At 64.3% G+C, this 21,357-nt stretch overlaps 2 protein-coding genes across 5 annotated transcripts in view; one reads left to right on the top strand and one right to left on the bottom strand.

The window, feature by feature from the left end:
• SSBP4 (single stranded DNA binding protein 4) overlaps nucleotides 1–8,107 on the top strand; it is a 53,592-nt gene extending 45,485 nt beyond the window's left edge. The window contains exons 7-18 of the mRNA XM_084614780.1: nucleotides 143–202; nucleotides 499–568; nucleotides 1,215–1,285; nucleotides 1,578–1,645; nucleotides 2,254–2,299; nucleotides 2,445–2,480; nucleotides 2,657–2,711; nucleotides 2,902–2,972; nucleotides 4,656–4,734; nucleotides 5,287–5,315; nucleotides 5,784–5,885; nucleotides 6,200–8,107. Coding sequence (XP_084470906.1) covers nucleotides 143–202; nucleotides 499–568; nucleotides 1,215–1,285; nucleotides 1,578–1,645; nucleotides 2,254–2,299; nucleotides 2,445–2,480; nucleotides 2,657–2,711; nucleotides 2,902–2,972; nucleotides 4,656–4,734; nucleotides 5,287–5,315; nucleotides 5,784–5,885; nucleotides 6,200–6,229 — 717 coding nt within the window. The 3' untranslated portion in view covers nucleotides 6,230–8,107. The remainder of the gene's footprint in view (nucleotides 1–142; nucleotides 203–498; nucleotides 569–1,214; nucleotides 1,286–1,577; nucleotides 1,646–2,253; nucleotides 2,300–2,444; nucleotides 2,481–2,656; nucleotides 2,712–2,901; nucleotides 2,973–4,655; nucleotides 4,735–5,286; nucleotides 5,316–5,783; nucleotides 5,886–6,199) is intronic.
• Nucleotides 8,108–8,588: 481 nt separating this feature from the next.
• Nucleotides 8,589–15,569, bottom strand: ISYNA1 (inositol-3-phosphate synthase 1). 4 transcript variants are annotated; one of them, XM_084614815.1, is made up of 12 exons: nucleotides 15,486–15,569; nucleotides 15,009–15,090; nucleotides 13,878–14,002; nucleotides 13,158–13,319; nucleotides 12,473–12,602; nucleotides 11,982–12,175; nucleotides 11,406–11,555; nucleotides 10,796–11,011; nucleotides 10,042–10,206; nucleotides 9,782–9,895; nucleotides 9,394–9,611; nucleotides 8,589–9,065 (listed from the first exon to the last, which is right to left on the bottom strand). In XM_084614815.1, exons 3-12 carry the CDS (start codon nucleotides 13,989–13,991, stop codon nucleotides 8,867–8,869), a joined length of 1,662 nt encoding a protein of 553 aa, XP_084470941.1. In that variant the 5' UTR covers nucleotides 13,992–14,002; nucleotides 15,009–15,090; nucleotides 15,486–15,569; the 3' UTR covers nucleotides 8,589–8,866. The 4 variants fall into 4 exon arrangements, with proteins under 4 accessions (XP_084470941.1, XP_084470942.1, XP_084470940.1 ...); XM_084614816.1 differs by lacking the exon at nucleotides 15,009–15,090; XM_084614814.1 differs by lacking the exon at nucleotides 15,486–15,569 and having other exon boundaries at nucleotides 15,009–15,172.
• Between the last annotated feature and the right edge of the window lie 5,788 nt (nucleotides 15,570–21,357).

Raw genomic sequence — 21,357 nt, 5'->3', positions numbered from 1 at the left:
CCCTCTGAGCAATGGGCAAGCTCCCAGCTCAGGCCTCTGCCCTGCAAGCCCAGCGCCAGCCACGGGGCCTCTGTGCTCATGCCCCGCCCTGGCTGGGCTCAGGGGATGTGCTCTCACCTGCCCCCCCTGCTCTCTCTTGCAGCCTTTCATGTCCCCTCGCTACCCCGGCGGCCCCCGGCCCTCGCTCCGCATGCCAAACCAGGTGAGGCCACCGGGCCCTGAGAGCTGGGGACGTCCCAGGGCGGGTTGCCCCAGGGCTAAGCCCCCTGCCCCATGTCTGGGACAGCTCTCTGGCCAGTCTGTGGGTCAGGGAGTGCAGCCCTAGGTGTTGGGGGGGTGGGGGGGGTGTTGAGGCTCACTCAGTGCTCCTTCTCTGGAGGGGGGCTGTGTCATTTCCCGGGGGGGGGGGGGGGTGCTCCTTCCCCAGGGGGAGCCCAGTCCATGCCCTTCCCTCCTGACGGCTGCAGCTCCAGGCTCATGGCCCTTCTGTTCCTGCAGCCGCCTGTGGGGGTCCCGGGGTCCCAGCCGCTGCTGCCCAACACCATGGACCCCAGCACAAGATCGCAGGGTGAGTCATGCCACCCGCGTGGCCCCCTCCTCACCGCAGGGCCGGTCTGCTCCCCCCCCCAGCCAGGTCAGGCCTTGCCAGCCCCCAGCTCTGGGGCACCAGCAGCATGCAAGTGATGCAGCCGCCAGGGAGGAGACAAGGGTCCTGGCTGGGAGCAGCCCATCCCCCAAGGGGGGGACCCTTCACTGTGAAGGGCAGGAGCCCCCAGGACCAGAGGGGAAGCCCCTCACAGCACCCCGCACCCCCGTCTCTGTGGGGAAGGATGAGGCCTTGTGCTGGAAGAGCACCTTGGAATTACGACTCCTCACTGGGAGTCCTCCTCTCAGTGCTGGGGGCTCCATGGTGGGGGCCAGCGCCCCATGGGGACGTTGGGGGAGGGGAGCAGAGCTCTGGGAGTGGTGAGGGGGGGTCGGGGAGCTGTACCCCAGGAGTGGGGGGGTTAAGGGAGCTTGGGGAAGCAGAGCTCTGGGACTGGGGGGGGCTCCGGGAGCCACACCCCGGAAGTAGGGGGTTGAGGGAGGTCGGGGGAGCAGAGCTCTGGGAGTGGGAGGTTGGGGGCGGTTCAAGGAGACATGCCGCAGAAGTTGGGGTTCAGGGGAGCTGGTACTCTGCTGCCTTGTTCACCTTTCCCTCTCCCTTTACACAGGGCATCCGAACATGGGGGGCCCGATGCAGCGGATGAACCCCCCACGAGGCATGGCGGGGATGGCGCCCCAGGTGAGTGTCTCCCTGGGGTGCCTTGTATCTGGCACCCCCGCTGGGTCCTGGCCCGGCCCTGCTGTGCAGCGCTGTGACCCTGGAGCGATGGGATGGGGGCAGCATGGGCACAGGTCTGGGAGCCAGGACCCCTGGGTTCTATTGTTGGCTCTGGGAGGGGAGTGGGTTGTTGGGGGGAGGGGCTGGAGCCAGGACGCCTGGGTTCTGTATGACTGGGCTATTGCAGCCCCTCAGAGGTTGGGCCCGTCTACCCCCGCCACACGCTCACCTCGCTCCTGCTCCTCTCTTGCAGAACTACGGCAGCGGGATGCGACCCCCGCCCAACTCGCTGGGCGGCCCTGCCATGCCCACCATGAACATGTAAGGCACCTCTCCTCCCCCTGTGCCCCAGCCACACCTCCCTGCCCCCCACGACCCACTGGGAGGGGCCCAGAGCCAGCCCAGCGCCTGCAGGATTGGCTGGGGACTCCTGGGCCACTGAGGGCTGTGCCCTGCGCCAGGTGCTGCAGACGGGGCTCCTGGCCATGGTCTGGGGCCTGCAGCCGCTCTCCTGGCAGTGGCAGCAGGCCCAGCACCCAGCACGTCCCCCCTAGCAGAGCCAGAGCGATTGGCAGGAGTCCAGGCTGTCCCAGTGCCATCAGACACCCTGGGCAGACACACAGATCTGGGGGCGGGTGGGCAGGTTTCGGGGGGAGGGAGAGTGGCTGGCTGGGCAGGGCTCGGGGAGTCCATGGCTGGTGGGGAAACTGAGAGGAAATCCCAGCCCCAGGGGCCCAGCCCTCCAGACCGTCCGTGAGGGCAGAGTGGGACCGTCCGTGTCCCAGCTGCCCCGTGCCACCCTGTCCCACCCCCAGCGACCTCGGATCCCAGCACAGGGGCGCCCCCCCGCAGGGCAGAGTGCACGCAGTGGTGGGCGGGTGTGGAGGGCCCCTGGGGAAGCGCCAACCTCACGCCTGTTTGTATTTCAGGGGCCCAGGAGGGCGAGCGCCGTGGCCAAACCCCAACACCAACTCCGTGAGTCCTGTGCATGAGGGGGGCGATGGGGGCCGGGCACGACGCACGGGGGGGGGCGATGCGGGCCGGGCACGACGCGGGGGGGGGGTGGCACGTGGCAAGGGACGCTCTCAGTGCTGACTCGGCCCCTCTTGCGTCCCCACAGATCGCGTACTCCTCGTCGTCACCAGGGAGCTACGTGGTGAGTTCCGCAGCCCCCCCGGGGGCGCTGGGAGGTGCTGAGCCTGCACCTTGGGGGCATATTGCGCTGGCCGGGCGCCGGGTGGGTTGGGGGGATTCTCCCCAGGGCACGGGGCTGGCACTCTGCGAAGGGCTGAGGCGCTAACAGCTCCTGTGCCTTTTGCTCTTCTCCCGCAGGGCCCTCCCGGAGGCGGCGGCCCCCCAGGAACCCCCATCATGCCCAGCCCAGGAGGTGAGCTGCGGGAGTGACATTGCCCAGCCCGGAGGGGAAAAGCAGCTGACACATCTGTGCCTCTCTCTGGGGGGCACGGGGGGGCTGCAGGGCCAGTGAACCCCAGTGAGCTCGTGCACGGCTGCACAGTGCCCGCCCCCTCTCGTGGTCTGTGGGGCTGGCAGCACTGACCCCACTCTGCTCCCCACAGACTCCACGAACTCCAGTGAGAACATGTACACCATGATGAACCCCATCGGGCCCGCTGGGAACCGGCCGAACGTGAGTGCCCGCCCCCCACGGAGAGCCCTGGGCAGCCCGGGCCCTGCCCCACCCCACAGCCAAGGGGTGCTGATGGGGAGCTGGCCACAGGCACAGAGAGCTGCTCTGCCGGTGCCCCTCAGCCCCGACCCCCCTGCCAGCCCAGCCCCTTCCCACAACTCTGCTGGTGCCCCTCAGCCCCAACCCTGGGCTCCCCTTCCCACAACTCTGCCGGTGTCCCTCAGCCCCGACCCCCTGCCAGCCCAGCCCCTTCCCACAACTCTGCCGGTGCCCCTCAGCCCCAACCCTGGGCTCCCCCTTCCCACAACTCTGCCAGTGCCCCTCAGCCTCAACCCCCTGCCCGCAACTCTGCTGATGCCCCACAGCCCCGACCCCCCTGCCAGCCCAGCCCCTTCCCACAACTCTGCTGGTGCCCCTCAGCCCCAACCCTGGGCTCCCCCTTCCCACAACTCTGCCGGTGTCCCTCAGCCCCGACCCCCTGCCAGCCCAGCCCCTTCCCACAACTCTGCCGGTGCCCCTCAGCCCCAACCCTGGGCTCCCCCTTCCCACAACTCTGCCAGTGCCCCTCAGCCTCAACCCCCTGCCCGCAACTCTGCTGATGCCCCACAGCCCCGACCCCCCTGCCAGCCCAGCCCCTTCCCACAACTCTGCTGGTGCCCCTCAGCCCCAACCCTGGGCTCCCCCTTCCCACAACTCTGCCGGTGTCCCTCAGCCCCGACCCCCTGCCAGCCCAGCCCCTTCCCACAACTCTGCCGGTGCCCCTCAGCCCCAACCCTGGGCTCCCCCTTCCCACAACTCTGCCAGTGCCCCTCAGCCTCAACCCCCTGCCCGCAACTCTGCTGATGCCCCACAGCCCCGACCCCCCTGCCAGCCCAGCCCCTTCCCACAACTCTGCTGGTGCCCCTCAGCCCCAACCCTGGGCTCCCCCTTCCCACAACTCTGCCAGTGTCCCTCAGGCCCGACCCCCTGCCAGCCCAGCCCCTTCCCACAACTCTGCCGGTGCCCCTCAGCCCCAACCCCCTGCCCGCAACTCTGCTGATGCCCCACAGCCCCGACCCCCCTGCCAGCCCAGCCCCTTCCCACAACTCTGCCGGTGCCCCTCAGCCCCAACCCCCTGCCCGCAACTCTGCTGATGCCCCACAGCCCCGACCCCCCTGCCAGCCCAGCCCCTTCCCACAACTCTGCCGGTGCCCCTCAGCCCCAACCCTGGGCTCCCCCTTCCCACAACTCTGCCAGTGCCCCTCAGCCTCAACCCCCTGCCAGCCCAGCCCCTTCCCACAACTCTGCCAGTGCCCCTCAGCCCCGACCCCTACCAGCCCAGCCCAGCCCTGGGCTTCCCCTTCCCTCACCTCTGCCGAGGCCCCGCTCTCCGTCCCTGCTGCCCTTGGGCGTGCGGGGTGTTGTGTGGGAGCAAGCGGGGACAGAGCAGGCTCTGCTGGGCGGTTGGTGGCCATTGGCATGGCTGGCTGTCTGCACTGCGACGGGCCGGGGTCTGCAGTGCCAGAGGCCTCCGTGCAGCGCTGGGGTGCCCCATGGGGTACTGGGGGCAGAGCAATGCTGGGAGTGTCCCTGAGGCCCTGCACCCATTTCCCCTCCACTCCCATCAGCTCGTGCATAGAGCCGCAGCCCCACTATGCCCGGGCAGCCCATGCCCAGCACTGATGCACTCCCTTTCCCTTGCAGTTCCCGATGGGGCCTGGCCCCGATGGGCCCATGGGAGGCATGAGCGCCATGGAGCCCCATCATATGAACGGATCCTTAGGTGGGTAGCCCCAGCCTCTCGCCCGCTGGGGCGTGTTTCACCCACACGTGTGGAGGGACATCCGGATGCCCGAGGACCACCCCAGCCTGGATTCTGGGCCTAGCTCTGCCCTGATTGTGACCATGGGCAGGTCCTTTCCTCTCCCTTGGCGCTACCCCTGGCGTGCCAGGGCGGGGCTGTCCAGGCCGGGAGCCCTGCGGTTCTGGCCCATGTGTTCAGACCTGCCCCAGCCTCCCCAGGGGACTCAGCCCCTAGCGCTGCCAGCCGAAGGCAGCCTATGGGCCAGTACACACCCGGGAGGCCGCCAGTGCCTCCCCGCACAGCACATTAGCATCACCTCCCCCGATGGCGCAGGGGGAAACTGAGGCAGAGAGGCCACAAGTGCCTTACCTATGTTGGGAGCGAGGGCAGGAGCCCTGCCGCTGAGTAGGGCTGACACATTGCAGCACGGCCTGGGCTCCCTGGGAGGTGGGTCCGTGTCTAGTGCATGGGGGGACAGGGCCCCTTTACCTGGTATGGGGCAGTGCTAACAGGACCTGCTTGTCCTTCCAGGCTCTGGCGACATGGACGGGCTGCCAAAGGTGAGAGCACAGCACCCCTGTTCTATCTGCTCCCTATGTGGGGGGTGTTCCCCTGGGCACCCCCTGCCCCCTCCCAGGGTGGACTGCCTGTGCCTCTCCCTTCAAAGGGCCAGGGTATTGCCAGCTGCTGGGGGTGCAGCCCTGCCTTCTCCTCTGGGCACAGTGGGGGTGACTGCACACAGCCCCCCCCCCACCCCCAGCACTGAGGGCAGCAGGCTGCCAGGCCCCCGCCCCAGGGGCCCCTGGAAAGGGGGGTCCCGGCCAGGGCTGGGCTACAGCAATGCCAGGCCCCCACCCCAGGGGCCCCTGGAAAGGCGGGTCCCGGCCAGGGCTGGGCTACAGCAATGCCAGGTCCCCTTCCCAGGAGGCGGATGCCAGCAGCGCTGCTGGAAGCTGGCGGCCTTTCACCCCTGGGGCCGGGGGAGCAGCAGGCCCCCCTCTAACCTGGGCTTTTCTGTGCCCCTGCAGAGCTCGCCGAGTAACATGGCAGGGCTGAGCAACCCGCCCGGGACTCCGCGGGACGACGGCGAGATGGGCGGCACCTTCTTAAACCCCTTCCAAAGCGACAGTGTAAGGGACTGGGCAGGCCCGCCGGGCAGGCGGAGAGGGCGGGGCGGGCGGGGCTCCCGGGGCGGGCGGGGCAGCTGCAAGGCATCGGCCACCCCCTGGAAGAACAAGCCTGGCACGGTCGGACCTGTGGCGGGGGCCCTGCGCTGGAGGAGCCTCCCCGAGGTGTGAGCTGCCCCGCCAGAGGAACGGGGTCAGCTGAGCCCCCAGCTCTGAGGCCAGCGGGCTCCCTCGGCCCTGCCCCCCCCAAGCGCGTGGGGCTGGCCCCGGCGGCCTCCCCCCGCCTGCTAACGCTCTGGTGTCTCCCGTCTCTCTAGTACTCGCCCAGCATGACAATGAGCGTGTGATCGGCTCGGACGTCCCGGCGCAGAGAGCCAGACGCCCCTGCGGTTCTAAACTATTTAAAACACACCCGCAGGAACTGGCCGCCTGCCCTCCTGCCAGCACCCCCCATTTCCCCCTCCACCTGGGGCACAGGCCCACCCTGCCTCCATTGGCACACAGCCCCCCCTCCCCCTGGCACGGCCCTCCCACTGCGCCAGGCAGAGGAGCGAGCTGCCAGAACTGGGGCCCTGTTGGACTGGTGCTGTGGGGTACACTGTGGCGGGGAGGGCTGCTTGTGCCAGGCAAGATGCTGTTCTCGGGCACGTGGGGGGCTGGGCTTGGAGGTTGGAACGTGCTGACTGTACGGGGGGGCAGGAGGGGGTAGGCCAGAGCTGTGGCTGCACTAGGCCAGAGCAGTGCTGGGGGCTTCCCAGCATGGCGGAGCGGGGAGGGGGGCCATGCGGGGGTCCAGCCACAGGCAGCCTCCTTCCCAGCCGGGCAGCAGAAATGGGGCAGAGTGAGGCTGGGGACAAGTCCCCACCGGGGTGCCAGGGGACAAGTCCAGCTGGGTTTGCTGCGCCACCCCCACCCAGCAACAGCACCATGCTGCTTGCTGTGGCCCTCGGGGGTTACCGGCCACGGCTGGCAGCCCGGCCCCCAGCTCTGCCCAGCCCCACACAGCAGGGTGGGGGGAGGGGGGGTATTTATTTAAGGGTTTGTTTTGCTGTACAGGGTTTAATTTATCATGGGCTTCCCCCTCACCCCCACCCCCACCCCCTCCAGGGGGCCCAGCTGCACCAGAGCCTGCTGTGGAGCCATGGGGCAAACCCTGGAGGTCGAAGCAGCTGGGGGGCCTTGAGCACCCCACCCCACCCAGCAATCTGCCCCCCTGGGCCATCAGCAGGAGCTCTGGGCTACCCCCTCAGCGGAGTTATGCCACTTCTGTCATCTGCTCATTGGCAAATACCCTAGGGCAGGGGGACCCCGCCCCTCTACCCCTCCCTTCTTGCCCCTGCTGCCCTAATGGCCATGCCCGCAGCCCCTGCAAGCCACAGCACCTCAGCCTAAGCCGCCCCGCAGAGCCCTCCCCCTCCCTGGCTGCCAGCTAAGCAAAGCTGCCTCAGCCCCCTCGTACTGCCCAGTAACCCACCCCTCCCTTCCTGTGAGCACCCCTAGGGCAGCGGGGAGCACCCTCCCCCCGCGGGATGATTGCTCTTAGCTCACCCTGGAGTCCAGCTGCCCCCCTGGCCCTTCCACAGCAGGAAACCCCCTATGGAGATTCTAGGGAATAGGGCCCCCCCCAGCCCCAGCAGTTTGCTCAGCCACTGTGATTCCCCCACCACTACCCCCCCCAGGCCCCCACTGACAGACTGGGCTCGGCCCCTGCCCTGCAGCAAAGGGAGGCAAGTGTACATAGGCCCCTGCAGCAGCCCCCTTTGCCCCGGGCGTCCGCCCCAGCCACCATCAGGACCACTTTTAAACTTTCATATGAAGGATTTTTCCCCTTTTATAAACATGAAGGACCTCAGCAGCCCGGCGGTGCTTCCTCTCGCTCTCAGCCCGAAGCCGCTTTGTACAGCCCCGCCCCACCCCGCCCCCGCCCCGGCCCGGGCAAGGGGGCCTTCGCTGGGTTTTCTGTTGCTGTTGGGGGTGAGCCTCCGCCTGCCTCACTGGTGTGCTGTGCCCACCGCCAGCTGGGAGGGGACGCAGCCAGCTGGCACATTACGGCCGCCGGGCAGCGCCTCCCCTGCTAGGTTAGTGCGTCTGTGTAGGGATTTCGTCTGTTCTTTCTACTCTGAAGGCTTTAGACTGAAAGTTGCTTATCAAAAACAAAAACAAAAAAAAAAAACCCAAAAAAACAAAAAAACAAAAAAAAAAACCACCCAAAAAACCTGCATCAATAAATGTAATTTGATTTTTTTTTCATAGCTCTGCCTCCTTTGTCTCCCCCTTTGCCCGACCGGGACCCCTTCCACGGCACCCCGCTCCCAAGGGAATGATGCTCCACTGTGCATTCAGCCTGGCGCCCCGACAAGCGTCCTCCTGCCAGAGCCACGAATCCTGCTGCCCTTTGCCTGCCCAGCACTCACTGAGCCAGGACCCCCCTTTCACTGGGCTCCCACAACAGGAATGGTGCTAGGGGCAGAGACTTGGGACACCTGGGGGAACCCAGGCAAAGACCCACACCAGCTGCAGCTGGGAAAGCCCCAGGGCCCACATTCCAGGGCAGGGCTTGTGGGGCACACCCCAGGGGGACCCCTTTCACAGGGACACTGCTGGTTCCAGGCACACCCTTCCCAGGGAGGGCCACAGGATGCCAGGCAGGTGCAGAGCATGGCGGGGGGGGGGGGGGGGCACGCAGAGGGACCAGCAGAGATATAGTGACTTGCATGCTCCCACTTTATTCCAGAAAAACATTCACAGCTTCTAGTTACTGTCAGTGGAGCCTGGGTGGTGGGGGGGGGTGGACGGGGCTCCTCATGCCCCCAAATTAATTCAAACTAAGAATCGCCATACAAAATACAGCCCCCCCGATGGGCCATGGGGGAAGCACTGCTCCTGTCCCCCTTCAGGCTGACCACAGCCCCTCTCGAGCTGTGGCAGTTCTCAGCCCATACTCCCCTGGGAGCTGGGGGTCGTCGTGGCCATGGGGCAGGGCTCTAGTTGTCAACGTGCAGCTGGGCTGGCGAGGTGCCGTGCCCATTACTGGCTGGACACAGGTAGCCATTCACCGGGGCAGCTGCCCTCTTGTGGGAGACGGGGCACTCGGCCAGACGCGCTCGCTTCAGACTCGGACATGGCCGCTGCATCTTGTGCTCCAGCAGCATGTGGTTCTGGGGGGGCAGCCCCACACAGGCCCTGGGGGCAGGATGAGAGAGAGCAGCATGTCAGGGGGGAGGGTGGCAGAAGCCTTCACAGCCAACCAGACAGCCCATGGGCTGGGCACCACCAGGTCTCTGAGGGGACCTCAGCACCAGGTCCCACGGGGGCTAATGCAACTTGCCCCATCCCCACCATGCTCAGCCGAGGACCCGGGCTGCTCCTGGAGGGCCCTGGGGTTGGCAAAGGGACCTGGCACTGGAAGTGTGGAGGAGAGAGCGGGGAACCAGCCCTGGGGGAGCGGCAGTCAGCGCTGAGCTGGAGGAGAGGACGGGGGCAGAGGGTTGGAGGGCAGAGCCAGGGGTACCTCAGGATGTTCTCAATGCAGCTCCTCTGCCGGAAGAGGGCGTTGACGACGGGGGAGCCCTCAGGCACCAGGGGTGCCTTGCACAGGAAGCCCAGGATGGACAGGACGCTGTGGAAACCCTGGAAGTCTGGGTCGCTCTCTGTGCAGAAGCTGATGCGTTGGCAAAGCTCGGTCAGGATGGCCAGGTCTAGGATGATGGGGCTGGCCAGCAGGGAGTCCTGGGGGTGGGGCAGAGTCAGTAGGGGGGCCAGGGCCAAGCTCCCCCTCCCCAAGGGAGATGCCACCCAGGGCCAGTGCTCTCCCCAGCCACCGCTTCTCCCTGTGGCACCATCGGGGGGTGGGGGTGGGAATTGACCCCGGGCCCAGGGGCAGGAATTCCCGGCCCTACCTCGCAGGTGTTGTGTATGGCGATGGTGTTGGTGCCACCCATCATGATCTCTGAGGTGTACTCGTCCAGCGCCCGCTTGCTGTCGCCCACGTAGGGCACGTACTTAATCACCACCTGCAACCGAGAGCCATCTCAGTGCGGGCCCCAGAGCCACCGCCGGGCAGGGGTTTAGGGCAGCTTCTGCCCCCCACAACAGAGCCGGGTAGAACTCTAGGGGGGCTCCCTCCCTCCCCCGATACTGCCCCTCCCCCAGCACTCACACAGTGATCGGGCTTCTCCTGGGGCCCATAGAGCAGGGGGTTCGACTGCACCATGTCGTCCACCACGTTGCTCTTGGAGGCCTCCTTGGAGCGGAACTGCTGCGGGGCCGACAGGTTCTTCCCATCATTGTTACCCAGGTGGTTGTAGCTGACGATGGACACGGTCTGGGGCGGAGAGTTGGGGGAGGAGGGGATGGGTCACAGCAGCCTGAGGCCTCCCTCCCCACCGCCCCACACACACACAGACCACAGCCGCAGCTGGGGGAGCCCTGGTCTCCCTGCGCACCTCCAAACCCACCCGCCATGGGACAGGTTTGTCTGGATTCCAAGGGGAGGGGCCAAACTGAAGCACCTCTGGCCCCACCCCCGGGATGCTCCAACCCCCCTGGGCCTCCAGAGCCCTTGGGGGTTATGCAAGCGTCATCGTTCAGATGCGCCTCAGTCCCGACCCACAGCCCCCCCATCCCCAACACACCTTAATCCCAACCCGCAGCCCCTCCACCCTTGCGGTGCCAGGCCTCTGGCCCCCAAGGAGCTGGCCTGCACCCCGCTGCAGGAGGGGTTACAATCCCTCCCACCCCACCCAAGGGCCCTGCTGAGGCCAGATTCCCTCTCCCTGCTGACTGTGCCAGGACTCGGCCCTGGGCTCCAGGAAGGGAAACCCGCCCAGACCCCCCCCAGCAGCCGCTGACCTGGCCCAGCGGCATCACCAGCCCGGCATGCCCCACGGTGGGCGCCCCCAGCACCCGCTCACCTTGAGGCCGGCGCTGACCAGGAAATCCACCAGCACCGACTTGAGCTTGGTCTGGCCGGACTTGAAGTCGTCTCCGCAGATGAAGACACGGCGCTGCAGGGCGAGCTCCACAGCGCCTGGCACAAAGGTGTTCTGGGGGGAGCCGTTGATGTAGGCGCAGCCCTCCAGGATGCTGGCCACGGCAAAGAGCGTGGAGGGAGACACCTCGAGGCCTCGCTGCGTAGATGGGGAGAGCTCAGTGCAGCCCCAGGGGTGGATGGAGCCCCTGGGAAACCCCACCCCAGCACACGGGCAGGGCCCTCCCACAACCCCCAGCCAGCGGGAGCACCAGGCCCTCGGAGAGAATATATCACAGGGCACCCCTCCCCTGCACCAGGACACCAGTCAACCCCACCCCCCCACGCAGTGGGGCTGCTGCCCCCAAACCCAGCTCCTCCAGTCCCATCCCCCCCAGCTCTAGCACGGGGCTTCAGTGGGTCCCCCCATCCCCAGCAGGAGCCAGAACCAGCCCCCCAGGCTGGTTGCGTCCAGAACAGCCGGTGCAGTGTGCCCATCCCCCAGCAGGCGGGGGGGGGGGGGGAGGCCCTGCACGCCTCCCACAGGCTCTCACCTCGATGGCCTGCAGCAGGTTGGCAGCTGTGTCGTTGACCCCCGGCAGCACATCGCAGAAGCGCTCAGTGTTAGCCGTCCACAGGACCACGACCTTGTCCACTCCGCTGGTGACCTTGAACTCCTGGATGTCCCTGCGGATCTGCACCACCTGTGCGAGGAGACTCGTCAGCACCCGGCAGCACGCGCCACATACAGGGGACCCGCGGGGAAGCTGCGATTTGAGGTTGTCCGTCCTGCCCAGCGTGGGTCAGCTCCGGTGGGCAGCAGGGACGGTGCTTGGGCTTAGGTGCCAGGACTGTGCCCCCAGCACCCTCCTGCAGGGCCCAGTCTCCCCACCGCTGGCATGCGGCCCAGGGCTGCCCTTGGGAGCAGCGATGTCCCGGGTCATGCAGGCAGAGGCCGCTCCAAAATCCCAGCCCAGCTCCCCGAGCCCGGGCTGCAGGGTCAGAGCCGGCGCAGGAGCCCCAGGGAGCCTGCTGCATTGGGGCCACCCGCTCCCCCACTGCGGCCACGGGACCCTGGGGCTCGGCCCTGCAGCAATGGGAACATAGTGGCTGGGGATCCCCCCACACACCTGCTCAGCCTTCGTCCCATGGAGGACATTGTCGGCTCGCTCCTCCTGATTGGCTGCAATGAATCCTGGGATGTAGATGGAGGGGCGGGGCTTCATCTTCACCATGTGGGGCCAGAGCTGCTCCTGCAGCTGCCAGTCGAGGACCTTGGCCCGTCTCATGGCCTCAGCCAAGTTCAGGGAGGAGATGTCCCAGCCTGAGACGCAGGAGGAGATGCCAGTCAGAGCTCTGGGCCCCCGCCCACACAGCCCCCTCCCCGCAGACCCCCATACACACAGCCGCCCCCCCCCGGACCATCCCACCCCCCAGCCACACAGCCCCCCCCCAGGGCCACCTTCACGCTCATACAGCCTCCCCTCCTGCCATCACAGCCCCCGCTCAGGCCAGCCCCTGCCCACAGAGCCCCCGCCCCCTTGGACTATCCCACCCCACCCACACAGCCCCCCTCCCCTGCCCAGCCCCCGCTAACAGCCCCCAGGCCATTCACACTCACCATCAAAGATGAGGTCGTTAGGGTGCACCATGGGCAGCAGGTCCCGGAAGGGCACATAGACGTCGCCCGTGGGGCCGGTTCCCAGGCAGATGGTGGACGCTTGCAGCAAGGAGCCATAGTAGTTGGCGTGCTGGGAGGAGGGAGAGCATCAAAGGCACACTGAGCCCCAGGGGCACCCAGGCAGAGGAGCTCCCCCGCCCCCGGGACCTTCCAGGAGGGCACAGAACATGGGAGTGGGGGTGGGGGAGTCCCCAAGGTCTGAGTGCACAGCCCCCGGCACGGCCCGTGCAGCTCGGCTCCCAGCCGGACCACGCCGCGTGGCTTGGGACAGCCCCCCCGTGCAGGGTCCGAGCGCCACGTTCCTGTCACCGCAGGCCCCGCGAGCACTTCCCAGGCCATGGCCAGGACACACGCAGCCCGACTCCGCACCCCACAGGCCGGGAGAATCAGGCGCCAGCCTGGAGTCCTGGGGCCTCACAACCAGGCGGGGCAGGGCTTTGGCTCTTCCACCCACTCGCCTGGGCCCAGGCTCCATCTCGTGGGCAACCGGCTGGGGCCGCATCTGGGTGTTCGAGATGAGCCAGCTGGTCACAGGCCCTGCAGCCTGCGGGGGCTGGGCAGAGAGCACCGGCGCCCTGGCAAATGCCGCCAGACGCCGGGGGAGGGGGGCGCGAGACTCACTCACCTTCCGTCCGGTCTTGGTCATCCAGGAGAGGCCCAACCTGTTGGCCAGCACGGCCGCCGTCACCGTGGTGCCATTGTTACCACCCCAGCCCACCAGCATCACCCCCAGGCGGGGGACCTGCCTCTCCGTGCGGAAGGTGAACTCGGTCAAGTGCGGCTTCACCTGGGAGCCCCGGAGACAGGCGGTGAGAACCGGGGCGCAGCCTTCGCACACAGCCCAAGGGGAGGAGGGGGCGGGGGAGCGGGACGAGACGCACGTGGGGCACCGCAGGGCTCTGCATGGGGACGGGACAGCAGCACCCAACCGATGCACCAGGGCAGCTTGCCCAGCCCACCCTAAGGCTGGGCCCCTCTGCAGTGGGGCAGCTGCTCCCTCAGAGCCCAGGGAGACCAGGGCACTTAGAGCCCCGGCCCCACGGCCCAGACACCCCCAGGCTGCTGCGGGCACAGTGGGGAAGCAGACCGAGTGCAGCAGGGCTACAGGCAGAATGTGTCCCCAAGTGCCCCCTTGGCTCCATCGCTCCCCTCGCCTGGGCGGAGGAACCCGCCTCATGGCTGCAGATGCCGTGTTGCGGCTCACGCTCAGCCGGAGTCCAGCCCAGGCCAAGCAGGGCTCTGGGCCACTCCCACCAATGGGGCAGGTGCATCGAGAAAAACAAATGCAGTTCCCCTTCCAGTGGGCACAGGGCCACGGTACGCTGGACCCACCCACAGCAGGTACCTTGGTGACGCCGTCCTCCCTGCTCACATGCACGGTGCTGTACATGTACTTGGCCTCAATGTAGTCCTTGCTGTAGGTCACATCGGGGCTCTCAACGAGGAAAGTCTCTGCCATGGTTGCTGGAGCTGAGACGTGGAGGAAGGAGGCTATTACAGACCCACCAGGCCTCACGCCCAGGCACCGGCAGGAACAAGGGTGCAAATCATTCACCACCCGCTGCCCCTGCGACCGGGATACTCCCAGCTGTCCCCTGGGCCAGCGTCCCCCCACCCCAGACTGGCTCTTCCTCTCCCAGAGCCCTTTTCTGAGATGGGGCATAATCCCCACTGTAATAGACAGGGAAACTGAGGCACATAGCTGTGAAGAGGCTTGCCCCCCTACCACCACCGGGATGGTCGAGATAGAACTGAGGCATCCTAGCTTCCAGTGTGCCGTGCCGCAGCCCCCTCGTGCCAGCAGGGCAGGAGTCGCCGCCGGTGCCCCAGACGCTCCACAAAGAGGTGCCCAGAAGTGGCGGGGTTTCTGTGAGCCTGCGGGATGTGGGGCGGGGCAGCTGGGGCCGGGCCAGGCTCATTCAGCGCGGGGACACGCCAGACAGCAACAAAACAGGCCGGGAAGTCTGGCTTCTTCCAACAGGCGCTGTGGGCTCACAAGGGCAGGGAGGAATCGGGCTGTTTTGCTGGTGCCCAGTGGAGCGAGGGGGGGCACGGGCAGCTCCCCCAGCCCCCGGCCCAGGCCCCCAGCGGAGCTACACCAGCCAAAATAACCCAGGGACAGGAGCGCAAGCCCAGTGCAGCCTGGGTGCAGCCCATATCCACCCCCCCCCCATCGAGGCATCTTCTCCTTCCCACCACGCCCCCCTCCAGCCCAGCCCAGCCCAGCCCCCCGCCCTCCAGCTCAGCCTACCAAGACCCCCTTCTCCACGCACCGCCCCCCACCCGGGCAGTTAGTGCCATTACCTACAGCACACCATAGGCAGAGCAGGCCGGGGGCTTGGGGGGGCCTGGCGGGGGGGGCAGTTCTTAAGGGAGCCCCTTCCCTGCTCTCCGGGGCCTCCCCCAGCTGCTCTGACAAGGGCCGGCGGGGGCACGACGCCCCGAGATCTCCGTTGCCCCGCGGTCGCAGACTCACCACTGGACCGCGGCGGTATCGCCTCGTGCCTCAGTTTCCCCCATTTGAATCACGGGAAGCACGATCGGGCCGCGATGCTAATCTGTGCCCACGGAGAGAGCTCGGTTATGGGGCTCTACCGCGGGTCCCTGCCCCCACAGCCAGCCCTGCCATGGGGCAGCAGCTCAACGGGGCGGGGCGGGTCCGGAGCGGGAGGCTCCGCCCCACCTCGAACAGGGGCCCAGCCCGCGCAGACCCCAGCTCCCCGGTGCCCCCCAAACCCGCGGGGCTGAGCGCCCCCAGCGCACGGCCGGGGCGGGGGGAGGTCCTGGCTCCCCGGGAGCGTCAGGGGCTGGCGAGGGGGTGCAGCCCGCGGGAAATACACGCCCCCCCCCAGAAACCGCCATGGAAACCGGACCCGCCCCGAGCTGGGGGCTCCCCCCAGTCCCGAGCGCTCCCAGCCGCGGGCACCGGGACCCGCCGGCAGCCCGGGCTCACCTGGCCTGGCTCGGCTCGGCTCGGTTCTGCTGCGAACCCCTGGGGCACGCGGCGGCTTAATCGGCTCCCAGGGCCCGCCCCCCTCCCCGCGGCTCCGCCCCCCGCCGTAAATTTCCATCAGCTGCGGATTCCCCCACTCGCCTGGACCGGACACGTGCCCGCGGGCCCCCCCCCCGCCCCCGGGGGGTGTGAGCCTGGCACCCCCCAGGTAGCATCAGTGCCCAGGAGCCCCTGCTCCCAGCACCCCCTGGGACCCACTGTCCTGCTGCTCCTTCCCCTGGAGGGAGTCACTGTTTGGAGAGGGCGATCACCCCCCACAGCTGGCCCTGTGCCCATTCCCCGAACCAGCCACCAGCCCAGCCCTGCGGCCCAGTCCCCCAGCCAGCCGCTGGCCCAGCCCTGCACCTCATTCCCTGCAGCCCAGGCCCCACGCCAGCCGGCGGCCCATTCCCTGCGCCAGCCAGCGGCCCAGGCCTGGGCTCCACGCTGCCCCCTCCTCAAGGGGAGAGGGCCCACGGCCCTTCCTTTTTTGACTATTTTCATGAATTGAAACCGCAGAGCGAGGCCCCCTGGGAACAGGCCGGGCAGCACTCACTCCACGGAGCAACTAACCCCCAGCCACTCTGGAAAGCTGAGGAGATGCCAGATCCCTCCTCCACTCCCAGACCCCACCCGCTGGGGGGCAGAAACACCCCGCCCCACACACACACTTCAGGAAAGGCAAGGGAGACACATCCCAAAAGGGGCTGAGGACCTCCCCCAGAGCTTGGCGGGAGTGGGCAGAAGCTGAGAGCATTTGCTGAGTGTGTGTGGGTTTTGTGGTCAGGTGCAGGCTGGCTGCTCTTGGTGCTTGATCCTGGTGAGATATGGGACTTTGCACATTCTTTGTAAATAAGCAAAACTGCCTCAAAGAAATACCTGTCACCCCTTTCTACCCTCACCTGGAACAGCAGCAGGCCCCAGACTCTGCCTAGCACCGGTCTCCCTGGCATGGGATGCTTTGCCCTTCTCAAGCCCAGGCCCTGTTAACAGCTCAGAGGCTCTGGGCCCCCTTCCCCTCCTCTAGCTCCCACGGCAGCCCCCTGGTCAGAAGGCCATGCTGAAGCAGAGGAAGGCCAAGGCATTTGCAATCACACAGCATGTCTGAAATGAACAGAACCCAGGCTTTCTGAAGCTGGGAACAGAGGCAGCTGTGCTGATGGACTGTCCACACAGCCATGGACCCATCGGTGTGTGATCTACACTTCACAGCAGTGGTTCCTGAGGCCATGGGCAGCTGGACCTGGGGAGCAGGCAGGGGGGCTGCTGTTTTCCTCCCAGTGCCCCCCGCCCCTGTGATTCTCTGATGGTTCCCGCTCTCAGATCCATTCTGGTCCAGAGGGTGCTAGGCACTGCCTGACCTCACCAGCTGCTCCTGGCCACTCGCCCTGGGCCAAGCCCTCCCAGAGCAAGGCAGGGGATGAAGTGTGTGTCCTTCCTTGCGCCACACCCGGCTGCCATGTTAGGAGAGAGGCCAACCCCCGCAGTGTTAATTATCACTCATACTCCACGCCCTGGGGGGCATCCCTCACTCTCCCTGCCAGATGTGCTCAGACCAGCCTGGCTCCTCAGAAAGAAACTTCCTTAACCTGTTGCGAGAGCTGGGAATGGAGGGAGGGGCTGCCCAACCAGCCTAGCTGGAAGCTCACAGCTGGCCCAGCATCCAGCACCTGCAGGAGCCCAGCGTCATCATGGGGGGCTGATGGGGTGACGGTGGCACCTGGCAGCAGCCAGGGGTTAACAAACATAGGGAGGCCAGAGCACAGGAGCAGGGAGCTCAGCTGCCAGCGAGCACAATGAACAAGAGAACAAGCAGCGGGACAGGAGAAAAGGGGCCAAGTTCTGCCCTGATAGGAACGGGCCTCACAGTCAGTGGAGCGGAATTTGGCCATTTGTCCTCCCCCAAGCACCTTTCAGCCTGCCTTTGGTGTCCCAAAGTGCTTTGCAAACACTGACTCACAGGGGCTTGGCTTGTGCAGGGAGAACACAAGGCTGGTGGCCATGTTGCACTCGGCAAAACCCTCCCACCCAGCAGCCTCTGCAGCTCTCCGAGCTTGTTCTGAGGGAGAGGTGGGGACGCTGGAAAAGGGGCTGTCCCCCAACAACAGTGACACCTTGTGCAGCCCGGGGCCAAACACCTCCCACAGTAGCAGGGGGAGGCCAGGGTGTAGAAAGCATGGACAGATATTTATCAGGAGCTCAGTGCAAAGCTTTCACCTCAACAGCCTCTGGTCTTCTGCCTTTTGCTACCCCCCTTTTTGCTTCTCTAGCATCCCAAGCAGCTCACAGAGAAAACTTGGAAGCCGAGCTCTCCTGGGAGAGATCCTGCTGCTCTCTATTCGGCTTCGTACCCCTGGGAGGAAAGCATCCCATGCATTAGCAGTAAATGGAGGGGAAGGGGCCTGGAAAAACTACATCCCCCCAAAGGAAGCCTGGGTGTGCTGGCCCCAGCTGAACAATGCTGGCATTGGTAGGCAGATGAAGGAGAGAACGGCCAAGCACTGGAATTCCAGAGCCTCAGCAAAGGATTGAAACAAAAACATGGCTTTGTACCAGGATCTTGGCTCTGAAAGTCCTGGCCAGGGGGCCTGGAGCTGGTACTTTTCCACTGCTTCCCCTTTTTACCCCCTCCCATAACTTCCCCCATTGTTCCTGTCCCACTGCTCCGGCTCCCACCCCCGCTGCCGGAACAGCACATGAGCAGGGGCTCCCTGGCTTCTGCTTTTCCAGCATTACGGCAAGGCCAGCAGCATCGCCCGCGTCCCCAGCTCTCTGCTGACCACCAGCGCCCGCTGTCTTCTGGCAAAGTGTCACCCTCGGCTGGTGTCCATGGAGACCGACCTGACCTCAACAACAGCAGCTCTTAGAAACCACTATGAAAAGCGCCCCCGTGAAAAGTGAAAGCTGACCCAGGCTTCTGCAAGGAGCCCTGATCACTCGGCCCCAGGCTGTTCCTGCTCCATGAGCCAAGGGAGGCAGCGAAGACCTAGATGGAGCAAAGGTGCCTGGTCCCATTAACGGGCCTAACCCCAGCCCTGCTGCAGCCCTGTAAACATCCGGGTGTTTCACAGGCTGTAACCCAGGCAGAGCCAGGCGGCGATGGGGACCCTTGGATCATCTTGACACATGGACAGAAGCCGCTTACGGAGACAAGTGCCCTGCACCATGTGAGGGGAGGTACCCAAGGGCAGAACCCAGGGAGGCCAGAAGCATTTTTAAGTGAACAGACACAAGGAGCAGCTGGGTGTTGCTTAGGGTTGGCCATTCTGGGATGTTCATGCGTGTCACAACAGGATTCACACCCTGACTAGCTGCACAAAAGGTCTGATACTACTGCACCCCTTAGCAGCAGGCCTCTGACCCACGGCTAAGGGTAATGCAGATTCCAGAACCACAGCCTGCAGCGGGCAGAAGGGAGAACTCCCAGGAAAATCCACAGAGACCAGGCTCAAGAGCATCCTTGGCATGTTTATTAAAATGGATCTGGGGAAAGTCCAACTGTTATCTTGCCTTAAGAGCCCTTGCCACTCGGGGCAGGGAGGGGAGGGAGAGCCTGCATGGCTAGAAAGCAGGTCTGGCCAGGGAAATGGACTAGAATAGATAGGGGAATAAACTACTCTGAACTAGCTCCCCCTGTATATGCTATTCCACAATCAAAATGATTTTAGTCCTGAGTAATTACTCCAGGCTGGAAGCTTTTCTGGTCACCTGACCATGCAGCTAGAAAAGCCCTGAGAAAGGCATCCCCCAAACCACCCCTGTGCATTCACTAATGGGTAGAATTTGGCAGGTGGAGCCAGCTGGGGCCTGGAACCTTAGGGAAGACTCCTGCGCCCTGCCTGTGCACCTCTCCCTTTACCATATTTATCCTCCCACCCCCAGGGGAGGTAGGACAGAGCAGCATCCGTCTTATGCAGTGACTCCTTTGCATCATACAAATGTACAGGGCAGGAGGCTGCTGCCAGGACCTCTAGGGACCAGGGTAGGTAGACAGTCGAACTTCCATATCCCTGGCCACCAGTCAGCTCCTGCCTTGGGCTTTTGCGAGGGTAAGTTTTGAATTCTTCCACTTTAAGGCTACCCCGGGGGAACCACCTTTGTTAAATCCCACAGCTGAACCTTGTCACTCGTTGCCTCCTAGCTGGCAATATCACACTCACTTCAGAGCAAGGGAAACAGGAGCTTGTGCTTGATGGACTGTAAGTTGACCCACGTTTACCCCGAGGGACCAGCTTTACTGTACAGCCCAGAATTCCCTGGGAGAAGTTGGCCAGAAGTGAATCCTGCACCAGAACACGCTGCCTAACCTCACAGAAGAAGCTACCCAGGGTACATTGACATGCTGAGCAAACTGGCCCAGCCCTGGCTTCTGGGCACCCCAACAGCGAGCTGGGTTTGGGGATCACGCAGGCTGAGAGCTGATTAGCGATCACACATTAAACTTTCAGCTAATGGACAGGAGAGTCAAGTTTCCAGACAATTAGGTTCAGATAAGACGGAAGCTTCTGTGGCAATGCTGGGCGTGGCAGAGAGGAAGCAGCCAGTAAATTTCCACTTGCAGGTTTCTCTCGTGAAGCCCTGCTAACGCTCCAAGCATTCTGCTAATTGGTTCACTTCTTGATCCTGCCTGGAACACAACCTGACAGCAGTTTATGGACTGGGAATTGCCTGGAAGTGACAGGAAAGAAGCAATTTAGTGCTATTTACACACACATTCCATTTTGGCAGTCGAGAAGTAGCCTCTGTCCAAAGTGCAAGCTCTGTTTTCTTCCCGAAGTTCAGTGCTTGTTAGAGCCTCAGGCTGCCCCCTGCCCAGGTTCTGGGAACAAGGGGAGGAGATAAAACAGGACTTTTGGATCAGCTGGTCCACACAGTGGCTTCGTGAGACTTCCATGTGTTGGGAGTTTGGAAAACAGGACGCAGACAACGAAGAGAACATGGTAGAGATACACAAAATAAGGAATGGAATAGAGAAGGGAGATCTGGCACTCCTGCTCTGATAAAAAGGTTAAAGGAAATTCAGTGAGATTGAAAAATTAAAAAATGAAAATATTTTGAACAGAACATGTAATTAAACTATGGAACTCCCCGCCACATGAGATCAAGAGCTTGTGTTCCTCTCCCCCTCCAATAAAGGTGGTGGTCACAGAACAGACAGCAGTTAAGGGAAGAACAGAGGCTGTTTTAGGAATGTGTTTGGATACTGACCAGTCACTAATTGTTCTCAATTCATTCTTGTGTTAGACAGGATTTCCTCACCCAGCCTGCACGCTCAGCGCTGGAGGATTCCTAGTATCCCTCATTTACTCTCTTTTAAAGTATCTGAAATAAACGGACAGGCACTTTTGGTGTCTTAAGTTAGAAACTAGGACTCCACGAGCTGGATTGCTTTGTTGGGTCCGTTCTTCCACCCCTGTGCCCCTGCAGCTTGGCAACATCCGAGTCCTGAGCCCCTTCACATCCGCCAACGCATTTCATCCTGAGCATCCCTGCTCTCCCCAGCAGGTATTGCAAGTCATGCTGAACTGGTGGCCCTGTGAGGTTCACGCATGAACAATGCCATACCAAGCAAGAAGTCAGATACTGAGGCAAAGAGCAGAAGTCTTAAGGGGACAAAAATCCACCTTTTGAAGTAATGCCACAGGCTAGAGTTTCCCACGAGAGCTTTGTAACAGCGCCTTTAAGGCATTTGCCATGTTTAAATATGCAGAATGCAAAAGAGACCTGTACATTAAACTTTCAGCCTGCCAGAGTCAGGTTTCTAGACAATAAGATGCAAATGACGATTTCAGCTTAAGCAGCCTGGACAGGGTACTAGGGAGCCTGCTGAAAA

Source organism: Lepidochelys olivacea (genome assembly GCF_965140295.1).
Source record: "Lepidochelys olivacea isolate rLepOli2 genome assembly, chromosome: 25".
Taxonomy (NCBI): Eukaryota; Metazoa; Chordata; order Testudines; family Cheloniidae; genus Lepidochelys; species Lepidochelys olivacea.
The sequence above is the reverse complement of the archived record's forward strand: the minus strand, read 5'-3'. Positions and strand labels throughout refer to the sequence as shown.

Bases quoted from the DNA above. Each gene is read 5' to 3' on its own strand.
- ISYNA1 (XM_084614815.1), bottom strand. From the start codon at position 13,991: ATGGCAGAGACTTTCCTCGTTGAGAGCCCCGATGTGACCTACAGCAAG. The intron at 12,603-13,157 runs GTGAGTGAGTCT...CCCTCCTCCCAG, and splicing joins TGACCAAGACCGGACGGAAG to CACGCCAACTACTATGGCTC. The intron at 9,896-10,041 runs GTGAGTGCTGGG...TCTCGGTTGCAG, and splicing joins AGGAGAAGCCCGATCACTGT to GTGGTGATTAAGTACGTGCC.